The sequence below is a fragment of the Epinephelus fuscoguttatus genome, linkage group LG5, assembly GCF_011397635.1.
Source record: "Epinephelus fuscoguttatus linkage group LG5, E.fuscoguttatus.final_Chr_v1".
Lineage (NCBI taxonomy): Eukaryota > Metazoa > Chordata > Actinopteri > Perciformes > Serranidae > Epinephelus > Epinephelus fuscoguttatus.
Genome location: NC_064756.1, coordinates 8,273,620 through 8,286,214, shown reverse-complemented (window position 1 = coordinate 8,286,214; position 12,595 = coordinate 8,273,620). Strand labels below are relative to the sequence as shown.

At 43.7% G+C, this 12,595-nt stretch overlaps 1 protein-coding gene across 4 annotated transcripts; it reads left to right on the top strand.

Annotated features, from left to right (window-relative positions):
* Positions 1-1,309: 1,309 nt before the first annotated feature.
* rinl (Ras and Rab interactor-like) lies at positions 1,310-11,859 on the top strand. Of its 4 annotated transcripts, none has more exons than XM_049575673.1 (11): positions 1,310-1,619; positions 1,900-2,065; positions 5,626-5,737; positions 6,338-6,410; positions 6,658-6,746; positions 6,869-6,951; positions 8,216-8,447; positions 8,557-9,255; positions 9,428-9,745; positions 9,836-9,970; positions 10,687-11,859. In XM_049575673.1, coding segments are annotated over exons 1-11 (2,370 nt in total). In that variant the 5' UTR covers positions 1,310-1,617; the 3' UTR covers positions 11,148-11,859. The 4 variants fall into 4 exon arrangements, with proteins under 4 accessions (XP_049431630.1, XP_049431629.1, XP_049431628.1 ...); XM_049575672.1 differs by having other exon boundaries at positions 1,856-2,065; XM_049575671.1 differs by having other exon boundaries at positions 1,310-2,065; positions 9,839-9,970.
* Positions 11,860-12,595: the final 736 nt, after the last annotated feature.

The window sequence follows — 12,595 nt, the reverse complement described above, 5'->3', positions numbered from 1 at the left end:
AGAAATTCATCGGACAGTGGATAATTTTTATAATTAATGATCAGTGACTAGACATAAAGATGAGCGACGCCTCTCCAGTTCCTCCTGCTGTGCAAAAATGAAGCTAAGACATGGGGGGGACACGGGGACATCATTTGGAGCCAGACTCAACGTAGCAATCTCCGCCATATTGATTTCCCACCAAACACCCATCCAACCAATCCTGAGCAGCGCCAGTGACAGTGAGAGCACCGATTGGCACACACAGCTGTCAATCGTGACCTCAGACCTCCTTTTTATAGCCTCAAATAACAGATTAAAACCAAACTTTGAAGAAAAATTAACACTTGAATATACATCAGAGTGACAAGAACTACATACAATGACAGAAACCAACTTAAGGAAAATTTATTGATGTGTAGATTGACCCTTGTCCCATTCGCTAACATAAAGGGGGCGGGGTTTACAACCTGTACTGCAGCCAGCCACCAGGGGGCGATTGAGGTGTTTTGGCTTCACTTTTGGGGGGCTGTAACGTCGCCCATCTTTTTTATACAGTCTGTGTGTGTAATAAACTTCAACATTTGCCACAGCCATGGCTCAAAACTAGAGCGATAAAAGTGCCCTGGTCTTCAGCTCTGACAGTTTCAAAATGAAAATCTAAAAAGCAGAGATCAAGACCTGTGAGTAAAACCTGAAGCTACTGCCGTTTTTTATTAACTAGAACAAAAGTGATGATGCAGGTTAACACTCCTGAAGTTAGAAGATCGTGATATTGGCAGGAAATGGTTTAAACAGAAACTGCATGTAAAAGGAAGACAGTAAGTGTTGTTGCCACGGAAATGTTGACCAATCAACAACACTTATGTATGCGGTTTCCGTGAGAGGCATGACGGCTGGACAGCCAGCAAACCACCCTGCATGTTCATGAGATAAAATAGATATGAAACCCCCCGTGTGCAGCTTCTAATCTGTCTCTCTTGATAATATTTTCTGTATTTTACCCCCTCTATCTGATGGATTCAAAGCTGAGTGTTTGCATCTGTATGCTTGTTTCTTCCACAGATGCAAGATAAAATCTGTAACTCTTAAAAAGCACGGATAATCTCAGAGTTGTGGTGACACATTTTCAGAAGTGCTGTCTGTTCTCAACCATTCATCATTTCTGAGCAGGAGATGGAGATGGTGCTGCTGAGAGGAGGAGGGGGCACATGTAGCTCTGTAGAGAACATGCAGCGTCTTTTCACTGTTCAACCTGTGCATAGAGCTGGGTTAACCACATGCAGCCTTGAGGGGAGGGGAGGGCGGAGAAGGTGGGAGATCAGCTGAACTGTTTTCACATGAAAATTGAAAGTGCATTAAATGCCAGCATGCGCAGGAGGCAGAAGAATGTGGCGGACGTATGAAAGTTCACCTGAATTTTGAAATATTGTGCACATTACAGCAGGAACCTTCTTAAGGATGTATTTCTGAAGAGGATGTGAGCTTCCTATTTTAGCCCTGTTGGTATTTTTAAGCTCTTAAGCAACATCTTGCAGAAAGGAAGAGTTCAAGAGAAGGAAGATTGCAACATGTGGAGGAATTTGCCAATAGTATAGAGGAGAGAAGATTAACAAACCAACTGAGCAAGACCAACACATGTAAGTTACCATTTTCATCCCGTCAATAAGTTTGTGCTCTAGACGTCTATCAATTTGTTTCTGAGTACTGAAAATTAATGTTAAAAAGAAATCTCAAACGTCCACTTGAAAAATCTAAATTCTAACTTTAATTTTGTCTAGATCTTTGAGCACGAGGGCACCAGCAATCTGTTTTGTCACCAGGTTGTCCGTATGTGACTCACACACTGATGTGTTGTTTATGTGCATGGATGCAGACGGTTGTACATGCACATAAACGTGTTGAAATGTTTGCATCCAGGGCGGTTCACAGTTCAGTTAATGGGACGACAGCCATCCCATGGAGGAGCAGCAGGAAGAGACTGTCGTTGCTGGAGCAGCTGAAGGGCTGTCAGGAGGCCTGGTGCCCGGGGGCTCCCTGGGATAGAGAGTGGGCCCACGCCGCTATCTGTGGAACACCTGCTGGGGTGAGCTGTTCTTCTCCTCACTGCAATACAATCAGTCAAAGAGGCATGATTTTATTTTGTAATGTAACATCAGGTATTTAATGTGATGTGTGTCACTAGTCCAGACGTTCAAGGAAATTCTTGGCATTTCTAAACTTTTAGAATGCCCTTTAAAAACCCTTAAAAATAATGAACTAGTGAATGAAATATAAATCTTTTGTCAGGAGTGATAATCCATGGGGCGCCTGCTCTATCCACTAAGCGACCAACACCCCCCTGCTCATGTTTTTGAGTCAAAATACTTTAATTTCTTGTGTCCGTCTGGCTCCATTTCTGACTATCTGTCTTTTTACTTTCCCCTTTTCTCTGGATCTCCTCTCTCTGACCCTCACACCTTTGTCTAACCCACTTCGTATCATCCCATCAGCTCCAGTTATTCAGGCCCGCTGTTTTATGGCACTACATAGCTCCAAAGTAGTACTCAGACAACAAAAGCAAACATACTGTAGGTATGTCGGCACACTTCACTTAAATATTCTGTAATATCACTCTGAGCTGGTCTGAACACTGACACGCACATCTCTGCAACATAAACTAGTTCCTTTTTCTATTTGACATCTGATAACGCAGCAAGCGTTTCTTTGGGGGCTGAATGCAGAAGTGGTGTTGAATAAAAGCGTGTGCGTATCAGGGAAATGACATTACAGAATGGATAGATCTGCAGCAAAGGGAGAGTTCGAGTGGGACAGTGAATTCCAGTAAACAGCATATTTGAAAGAATGACATGCAAATAATCATGCAGAGATGCAAAACTCTTACTGGAAGTAACTGATTCGTGAGTATGTTAATGGGGAAGGGTAGATTTTTATGAATATTAATTGTTAACAGTGTGAAATAATGCACCTCGTGTCAGTCGTAGGCACGCTAATTTTATTGATATGAATTGCTGAACAAAAAACAGTTTATTGATTAATTTCTGCCTGAATGGTTTCCAGAATATTTTCCTATGAATGAGATGCACGAATGACTAAACGTTGCCGTTATGAATCAGCGGAGTAATCGCTCATGTAACATCTTTATTGCCAGTACGTGTATATACTCAAAGTGTGGTGACTTGCAGTAAACTTGTCTCTATTTCTGTGCACACCGAGAATGACAGCCACTTCCCGTGTGTGTGTGTGTGTGTGTGTGTGTGTGTGTGTGTGTAGAAAGCGTCTCTGAATTCAACTGTGGTGATGTAACTTCATGACTGAGCCGTTGGTCCGCTGTACTTTGGGTTGCATGTGCTTTGTTTTACCCAAGTTAGTTATGTCTCAACCGACTGCGTGTTCTGTTTGAGACGCTGTTTCTAAAGAAGGCGATGTGACCCGTAGTCTCTACATACAGAGCACATGTGTGGTTAAAGCAAAGTGCAGTGGACATCAGTGTCCAAAAGCAATGAGTTTTATCACAACTTTGGCAGTTAAAATTATGTTTCAAGTGTTTTATGTCTTAAACACAGTAGAAATTCTATATTATAAATGGTATTAAAGATATTCGGACCACTTAATTCTTTTAGATTTCAGGTAACAAGAACAACCTAATGAAGAGCTGAAACACTCAGTTTCACAGGGACCGTGTGGGTGTGGTTTAGTCAGATTGGATTGACAGTGCCCTCGCAGCACAGACAAGCAACCTACTGACTGTCATCTGACCTTGATTTAAATGTTGCTAAACTCTGATTGGTGCATGGAAGTAAGTGACATAATTTATTTTCACCTGAGCCCTGCCTACTTTGAGCCTGTGAATGGATCACAGACAAAACAAGACGTGAAAATATTTTGTGTGAAATAACCAAAACTGTTCTTATTTGGGTAAGAACTTCATCCCGTCAAAGAACATGTTTCTAGAAAATGTTTTTTGTGACTTTAATTTAAGATATGTCACCTTTATAACTCTATATACATTCAGTAGCCCTTAATGAGGGACGAATGTATTCCAAATAGATGATGGCTATGTCTGCAGTGCTTTTTTAGTCAGACCTTTAAGATAGAGAGGCTGGTCATGAGTAACATTCAAAGGCAGTTGGAGTTATGCAATAGCACGTGACAGATTCTGAGTGCAAGGAGACAAAAATAACAGGGCTGCCCCTGACTTAGAATTTTCTTAGTCGACCAGAAGTCGTCATTTAGGGCCATTAGTCGACTAGCCGCCTGCATGTTTACGATATTAATTTAGTTATTAAATGATATATTTTGGTGGTTTGAGTTGAAGGTGTGAGAAAGAATAGTATCAGTAACATTGTTAACACTGTGCTACATTACAGAGAAATACAAAACCGTACTAATGAACCTTCATTAATATAGGCCTATATTTTATCTCCAAGTGCACGTCACACACTGAGCGAGCCGCCTGTTAATGACGCTGTGGGCTAATGGGCATGTAGCTACTTCCATGTTTCAGATGATACGTCATGTTTGTAGTCGACCAATGAAGATGAGTTTACATATCACCTTGGGTTCGTCCTTCACCTTCTCAAAATGATCCCACACTTTGGATTTCAGTTGCAGTATGCAAAACGTGCAAACGGGTGGCACAGTGGTGCAGTGGTTGCCTCACAGCAAGAGAGGGGGTTCAAATTCCAGTTTACTTAGTTTACTTGTGTTTACTTGTTCTCCCCGTGTTACTGTGGGCTTTCTCTGGATACTCCAGCTTCCTCCCACAGTCCAAAGACATGCAGGTTAATTGGTGACTCTAAATTGTCCGTAGGTGTGAATGTGAGTGTGAATGGTTGTCTGTCTCTATGTGTCAGTCCTGTGATAGTCTGGCGACCTGTCACCTCTCAACCAATGTCAGCTGGGATAGGCTCTAGCCCTCTACGACCCCTAACAGGATGAGCGGTTTTAGATGATGAATGAATGAAAATGTGCAGTTATTTAAAGCTGCACAAAGAATGTGCGAGCGAGCTAATGCTTAACTAAGGTTAATATTTGTTAACATGGCATTTAGAAAAGAAAGCATTATGACTTGTTTGGGACTTGACCTAGGACACCATGAGGATTGATCAAAGCTGCCAGTACTATGTTTTAATCATGTGCAAAAGCAAGAATGTGTAGGTATACATTATTGCTTTTGTTTTAGTTTTAATGGTTTTGGAGAAGAAACAACTAAACCACAAGAGAGTGTGAAAGAGGTGAGGAGTCCTGAGCCAATGTGGGCCCACACTCAGATAGTATTAACCAGCCTCCAGACAGAGTCATATCAGTATTATGAGTGGGCAAACAGCTCCACAGCACTTATCAGCACTGATGAACTGTGGGGAAATTGCCGTTTACGTGACTGTTTGGTCACAACCTGTCATCATGACTAATTTTCCAGATCAAATCAATCCAGTCCTGTCATAGAAACCCTGACCCAGTGTTGTTTTTTTGTCCATCCTGCTGTCTGTCATCACTCACTGTCTCTCTCTTTGCCGCCTGGTTGCCATGGAGCCACGCCGTGTAGCTTGCCAGTGTGAGCATTTAAAAGAAAATGTCTTCCTGCTCAACAGGCTTCCGTAACGCTTCACATACTGAAATGAGTCACCATGTGTCTCCCTTCAGAGTTTCCTGGTTGTGCGGGACTCTGCGACATCTCAGCCCAGCCTGCTGTGTGTGTCTGCTGGAGGCGAGAATGAGGCAGTCGTTGATTATGATATCAAAAGCACAGGCACAGGTATGGACCAACTGCATGCATTACACTTACAGTACTTCTCTTTCTGTCTCTTTGTGTGCATACCTGTGTGTTGGGTCACTAAGTTCCCTACATGTGAGACTTTCAGTGGTTATTTTCTGAATCATTACGTCTGCTGCAAGTCACATGCTGGACTGATAAACATTAACCCAATAACCTCATGTGTTGTGTAGTTCTGCTTTTTGCTGATGAAGTGACAGTTCACAATGTTGTAACAGGTGAGAACAGGCAATCAGATACACACCTCGTCAAACAGGCTCTCAAACTGCAAACACTGGCTCCTCACACTGCTAACTCCTTTTTAAGTCACTAATTACACTGACACACATTAGTGCTGCTTTTTCACTACTGTGCAGACGCATTCAGTGGACGTGAAATCACAGGCCAGAAACCACACTGTATCAGAAAGTAACAGATGTAATGGCCAGTGTGAGGATAAAATTGATTAGACTGTCACCAGCTTATCTTTAGAAGTCCCCTTTCATTCTTCCTGGTTCAAGCTTCTGTGTGTTTCCAGGAATGTATTATTTCAACAGAGCGTGAGACTGACTCTGCCTACTGTTTCTCTGTTTCTCGTGTCAGTCTTCCAGTTGTCTGAGTCTCGGCTGTCTTTCTCAGACTTGGCTCAGCTCGTGCTCTTCTACTCTCTAACCAGGTAAGGACCAGCTGTGCCACTGGCACCTTTTTATTTGTTGTGTGGGATTGAACTTCCCTTTGAACTTTGGCTTCTCTTATTCGTATGTGTTTTCTAGTGCTAATCACGTTAACATCCTGACTCCATCATAACTTTTAGATTGTCATATTTTAAATTCAGTTGAAAAGCCTAATCAGCAAATGATGGGGCATTGACAGAAGTGCTTAACAAATGTATTTTACTCTTGTCAACCCGTCCTGTGTGTCAGGGATGTGTTGGCTGTGTGTCTTTCCATTCCTCACTGGATCTACAGTGTAACCGAGAAGAGCAAAGATCGTCTCTCTCAACTTGAACCTGGTGAGTCCTTCCATCTCTGTGACTTCTCCGTCTCATATCCTCTCCTTGAAGCTAGATTAGAAAAACAGAACCAGAAAAATGTTCTCAGAAACAGCCTTATCTATTATATCGCTCTCATGCAGAAACTTGGCTCAGCACACCACCTGACCAACAGACTGATGAAATGACCCAGAGGGAGCCAAGCAGCGTCATGTGCTCCATACAGGTAATTTATACTGTGTGTGTGTAATAGCACAGGTAGTGGTAACAACTTCCTTATTTCTTGTGTTTACAAGTGAGGCATCATTTGTCTAAATACCATGAAGCTGTAGTTGGTAACGTTTATAAAAATAAGTTTTGTCATATTTGCTGTCACTATATTCTGACAGTCGTACATGAGACAGATAATCTGTGGAAAAAAGAATCATGCTCCACTGTCTCCCCTGATCCAATCACACAGTAATGTTTTTTTTTTTTTTCCACACTGCCTTTTTTTTTTTTTTAATTGAATGCCACTAGTAATAAAAACACTTGCTCCACCGTTTTATTGTTGCCAGGTAACCCCCCCCCCCCCCCACATGTCCTTAGACTAACCTTTCCATGTAATCAATCTACCGTTTATTTATTTGACAGTAATTATCTAGTTCCTAAAATGTTGAGGCAGAGGGTACTTGCTGTAGCTCTGGTTGAGGGTGAGAGGCTGTCAGCAAATAGTTTGTTGGGCACAGGGAAACAGAGATCTGTGTGGGTACATGAGACCCTAAAAAAGAGGGTTGGTCATGGGGAGTACCACCAGTTGGTCCAGGAGCTTCTCCTCCATGATGGCCGTTTCTAGGCATATTTTAAGATGACTCAGGGGCAATTTGGAAACCTGCTGTCTATTGTTGGGCCGTATAGCTCTGGGTGTCCAGCAACTGCTACCACCAGTTTCTCTTCCATTGTTTACCAACTGTAAACTTGTCGTGACCACCACAGAAGGCCTGTCGCTCAAATCATGCGGTTGGACAATGGGAAAAAAGATGACGAAAAAAGAGATGACATGGGGCAGTTTTCTGCTCTGAATTAAAGTTTTCTCAACTTGCGGGGTTCAAAGGATCCAGCAAAAATGCCAGGCACTTAGAGCGCAGAAACTTGAGGGACGTAGCAACACAAAAAGCTCAAAAAGCCACCTCCAGCTGCTAAAATGTTTTCTGTGTGATCAGGGCCGTATTGCTCCTAATGGCATGTCCAAGAATCCACAGTGTGCTCTACCAGTGGGCAGTGCTTTGTTTCAGCTAGACTGTTTTTAACATAGTGGCCGGGGCACAAACCTTCTCATTTCACTGCCCGCAGGTGGCCAAAAAATATCTTAATACTGCTTTAAAGTAGAGGCTTGCTGTAAGTTGAAGCTTATTTTAAACCTGCATTTTGGTCTGTGGGCCACATCATCCTATTTTCTCACTGAGTCTGTGTATGCGTATGTGTATGTGTATGTGTGTGTGCTCCCTCAGTTGACTTCCACCAACGGGGCCCTCTGTATCATCAATCCTCTCTACCTTCGTGAACATGGAGATGATTGGCTGACCCACAGGGCGAGCACTGCTCAGTGCGCCACAATGCCATCACATTACAAACGAGAGCGACGCCTCAGCACCACCAGATCATGGGCAGGGGCAGGGCTACATAGTAAACGAGCCATCTCGTTGGACCAGGAACCGTCTGCTGCCAGTGTGGAGAGCTCTGGTGAGGACGTTACTTGCTCTGCACTATTTCTTATATTTCTATGTATTAAGTGCTTTAAGTGAGTTCAGTCGCCAACATGGTGTTCGTATGTCATATTTTCCTTGCCCAGGTCTAGTCAGAGCGCAGTCAGCTGACTCACCACATTGCCCCCCAACCTCATCAGCACCAGCTGCTCCAGCAGGGGTGGTTCTCAGGAGGCCCAGCAGAGATTCTGCCTCCAGTCCCCCTCGCCGAGCGAGCACGGGGAGTCTTACTCCATCTTCCCCTGGAAGCGTACATAGCACAGTGCCTGACCTGCAGCCCCATGGCAGCCCGGTGCCTCAGTCTCCTCACAGGGTATCCTGGATTGAAGATGGAGTCTGGCTGCCTCCGCCCAGGCCTTCCTCTTTGCTCCACCCGCCTTCGCTGGAGCTCGACTCGCTGTCAATCAGCAGCATAGAGGAAGAGCAGGAGTACCAAATGTCATGCTCTGTGACGCACCACCCATCAGGGCACCGGCTGGCTGACAAGGTCAAGCATCGTCTCTCAGCGGTGGGTCAGGCTCTCGGTGGGCTGGTGAGTATGAAGAAGAGACTAACCAATCGTGTGCAGGAGTTGAGCGAGCGGAGAGGTACGGCGTTTGCGGAAAATGTGAAAGGATTTGTGGAGATGATGCTGAAGAAAGGGGCTGATCCCAGCGGGGTCACAGGGTCAGAGTTCTTACAGGAAGTGAGGACATCACTTACGTCACTGAGGGAGACACTGTTGGACTATCCTGAAATCCAGGCGTTGCTGGACGGCATCACTGACATGAATGACTCAGAGATCGGTGAGTGGGTTAGGGTTACGCTGACAGCGACGTTTGACAATAGACAAATAAAAATGTACTTCCCTATAAAATGCTTGTTAACCTAACTGTCAGAACATGTGTTATTAACTTGCAGCTCCATAAATTAATTGTTAGTGCTCCTTTAAATTCTTCTCCTTTGGCCCTCCTGTAGACACCCTGGTGGAGCTTTCCCTCCACAAAGTGGCTTTGAAGCCTGTCTCTGCACACCTCTACAGCTGCATTCATAATTCCCGGACTGATGATGGCACCTTCAAGCGTCTCCAGAGCAACCTACGTGTGCTGGAAAAGAACGAGGTGGAGGAGCTAGGGGGGTCGGCGGGAGTTGGAGTGCCAGACTCTGTCACACTGGAGCGGATCCAGCAGAAGTGGACCAGTATGCATGAGGCTTATTCCCCAAACAAGAAGGTCCAGATCCTGCTCAAAGTCTGCAAGACCATCTATCACAGCATGAGTGCTAATGCTAGCTCAGGTAGGCGGGTGTTTGTTTTTAATGATTATTACTGACACCTTATTTATCTGTTAATTACCCTTTAAATTCACATTCTTCTCTTCTCTCCAGCAGACAAAGTGTTTGGAGCGGATGATTTCCTGCCCTGCCTGACATGGGTGCTGCTCCGTAGTGACCTGGTCACCTTACACTTAGACACGGACTACATGATGGAGCTGCTCGACCCTACTCAGCTGCAGGGAGAGGGTAAGGCAGACACAAGATAACACAAATTTCCACTGTAACACACAACACACAGTTGGCTGATTTATTAGTTGCCATGTTTCTGTCTTCTGTTGCAGCAGCGCTTCGTAAGTTCAGACTAAGCCAAGTTTAATGTAAGTGATTATAAAGTGAAGATTTAGGGTGCTTTCACACCTGCCCTGTTTGATTTGGTTCAATCGAACTCAAGTTCATTTGCCCACTAAGTGCAGTTCATTTGGGCAGGTGTGAACACAGCAATCACACTCAGGTGCGCAACAAAACAACTGGACCGAGACCTTCTCGAAGAGGTGGTCTCAGTCCGGTTACAAACGAACTCTGGTGCGGTTCGTTTGCGGTGAGAACATGTTCCAACCTCGATCTGAACCAACTGCAGTCACATGACACATTGTTTGGGTTAAACATGATCATGTTACAGTCCTGGAGGATTATTAATGTGCATCTCCTCCTGTACTGCCTTAATATGCACATTTGGCAAACAGTTAAATAAACTGCTGGATTGAAACTTGGTAGCACTCACGAAGAACTTAGAGGGGACTTCACACACTTAACTTTGTGATGGATCTACAAATAGCTGGTGCAGCTCACTTCTTGTCTCCAAATGCAGTTGTGGGTTTGACTCCCAGCCATGACTACAGAGATGTTGATACTGTTAAATCTTTTTCTTGTCTTATCTTTTTCTGCATTCTCCCAACCAACAGGTGGCTACTACCTTACAACTCTATACGCCTCTCTTTACTACATCACGAGCTTCCAGCCACGACTGGCTGCCCGTCAGCTCAGCGTGGAAGCCCAAAACTCTCTTAACCAATGGCATCGCAGGCGCACCCTGCACTGCAACCAATCACGGCGCAGCCAGAACCGACGGACCATTCGCAGGCAACCCTGTCGGGACAGGAACGTACAGAACTCAGCAACTAAGACTGAAGAGGAAAGTGGGAAACAGTCAGACTCTGTTAGTACTGATGAGTCACAGCAGCAGACAGAGAGCAGCACAGAGGCTCTGCAGCCGCTGGCGGAAGAGACGAACAGAGGAGGTGAGGACGAATCACAAATGTCCACTCCAACATCAGACTGTAGTCAGCATGAGGTAATGTGGAACAAACAGGAGGATGAACCGACTCTATGCACAGTAGGAGAAGAGGACCAAGAAGGATTGTGATGGAGAGAAAAAGAATGGCGACCTGTCACAATTTTTGACCATTAAAAGAACCTCAAATTACCTTTAAATTATCTCAGGTGGGTCAGACCCTTCAGACGTCTGCCACATGAACCACAAGCACGTCCCATTCTGCTCAGACTCCTCTTATGTGGAGGCCAAAGAAAGCTTTTGATTGGTGTCTTTAACAGACTGCTTTCACTTGATTATGAAATTGTGGTCGGGCCTCCTGCAGCAGTCTCCAGATAAATCTGAATGCTGTTTTTTATGGGATAAAGAGATATTTTTACGTCTCTCAAATTTTAGCTTTTTCTTACAGAATACTGGATATTTATACTCTTCAGTGGTCTGACAACCTTTCAAATAAAAAATTCAGGGAAGCAGCAATAGCAGTCAAACTGCCCACGCTGAGGCTGTAACCTGTGAGAGAGAGGGGTTAAAGTTAAGGAGCACAGGCATAAATGAGTCCAAGTTTAATGTCATAGTTTTATTGTAAAAAAGAGTTTATACAAAGGTTTTAGTATATTTATTTGGGAACAACTGAAAGTTAAAGTTTATGTTTGGAGGCTGTTAATTTTTGTAAGGTGCAGCATGAGTTTGTATTATTTTATATATTGATTAACTTAATGTCATTTTTGATTTGTAAATACATTAAAATTAAGATAACTGTGCAAAAAGAGTATTTTAATAAAACCAACAAACCGTTTTGTTTATACAGCTTGCTTCACTCTCAGCAGTATCATTTCCAGCAGCAGCTCCGTCTCATGAATTATTATCATTGCAGGTGTCAAGCAGTGTTAAAGGGGCTGATCAAAAATACATATTTGAACCCTTACGTGTAGTGCTATTTATCAGTCTGGATTGTTTTGGTGTCGGTTGCCGAGTGTTGGAGATATTGGCTGTAGAGATGTCCGCCTTCTTTCTAATATAATGGAACTAGATGTCACTCGGCTTGTGGTGGTCACAACGCCAAAAGAATATATTTTAAAAACTCAACACAATGTCTCATTCCAAAAATCATGACCTGCTTACTCAACATAAATCTTCTGCTGGCTCACCTACCACCATGGATGCATAGATGCACACTTCCTTCTGCGGTGTGATACAGCTGGCGGGTGTAGTTTCATAGAAAGAAAATAGTTCCTCCATGAACGTGCTCACAACAAGGTCTGTGGATTATCTTGAGTAACCAGGTCATGATTTCTGGAAAGAGACATTGCTGTGGAGTTTTTCAAACTTATTTTTATTTAGCAATTTGAGCACAAAAAGCCGAGTGCCATCTAGTTCCATTATACTGGAGAGAAGGCAGAGACCTCTACAGCCGATATCTCCAACACTTGGCAACTCACACCAAAACAGTCTACTCTGATAGATAGCACTACAGGTAAGAGGAAAAATGTGTATTTTTGATTTTGGGGTGAACTGTCCCTTTAAATGAGCAAACAATGCCA

Excerpts from the sequence above, each read along its gene's own strand:
- rinl (XM_049575670.1), top strand. The coding sequence starts at position 1,829 with ATGTGTTGTTTATGTGCATGGATGCAGACGGTTGTACATGCACATAAA. Across the intron at positions 2,066-5,625 it reads TCTGTGGAACACCTGCTGGG|AGTTTCCTGGTTGTGCGGGA; the intron begins GTGAGCTGTTCT and ends GTCTCCCTTCAG. Across the intron at positions 6,952-8,215 it reads GCGTCATGTGCTCCATACAG|TTGACTTCCACCAACGGGGC; the intron begins GTAATTTATACT and ends GTGCTCCCTCAG.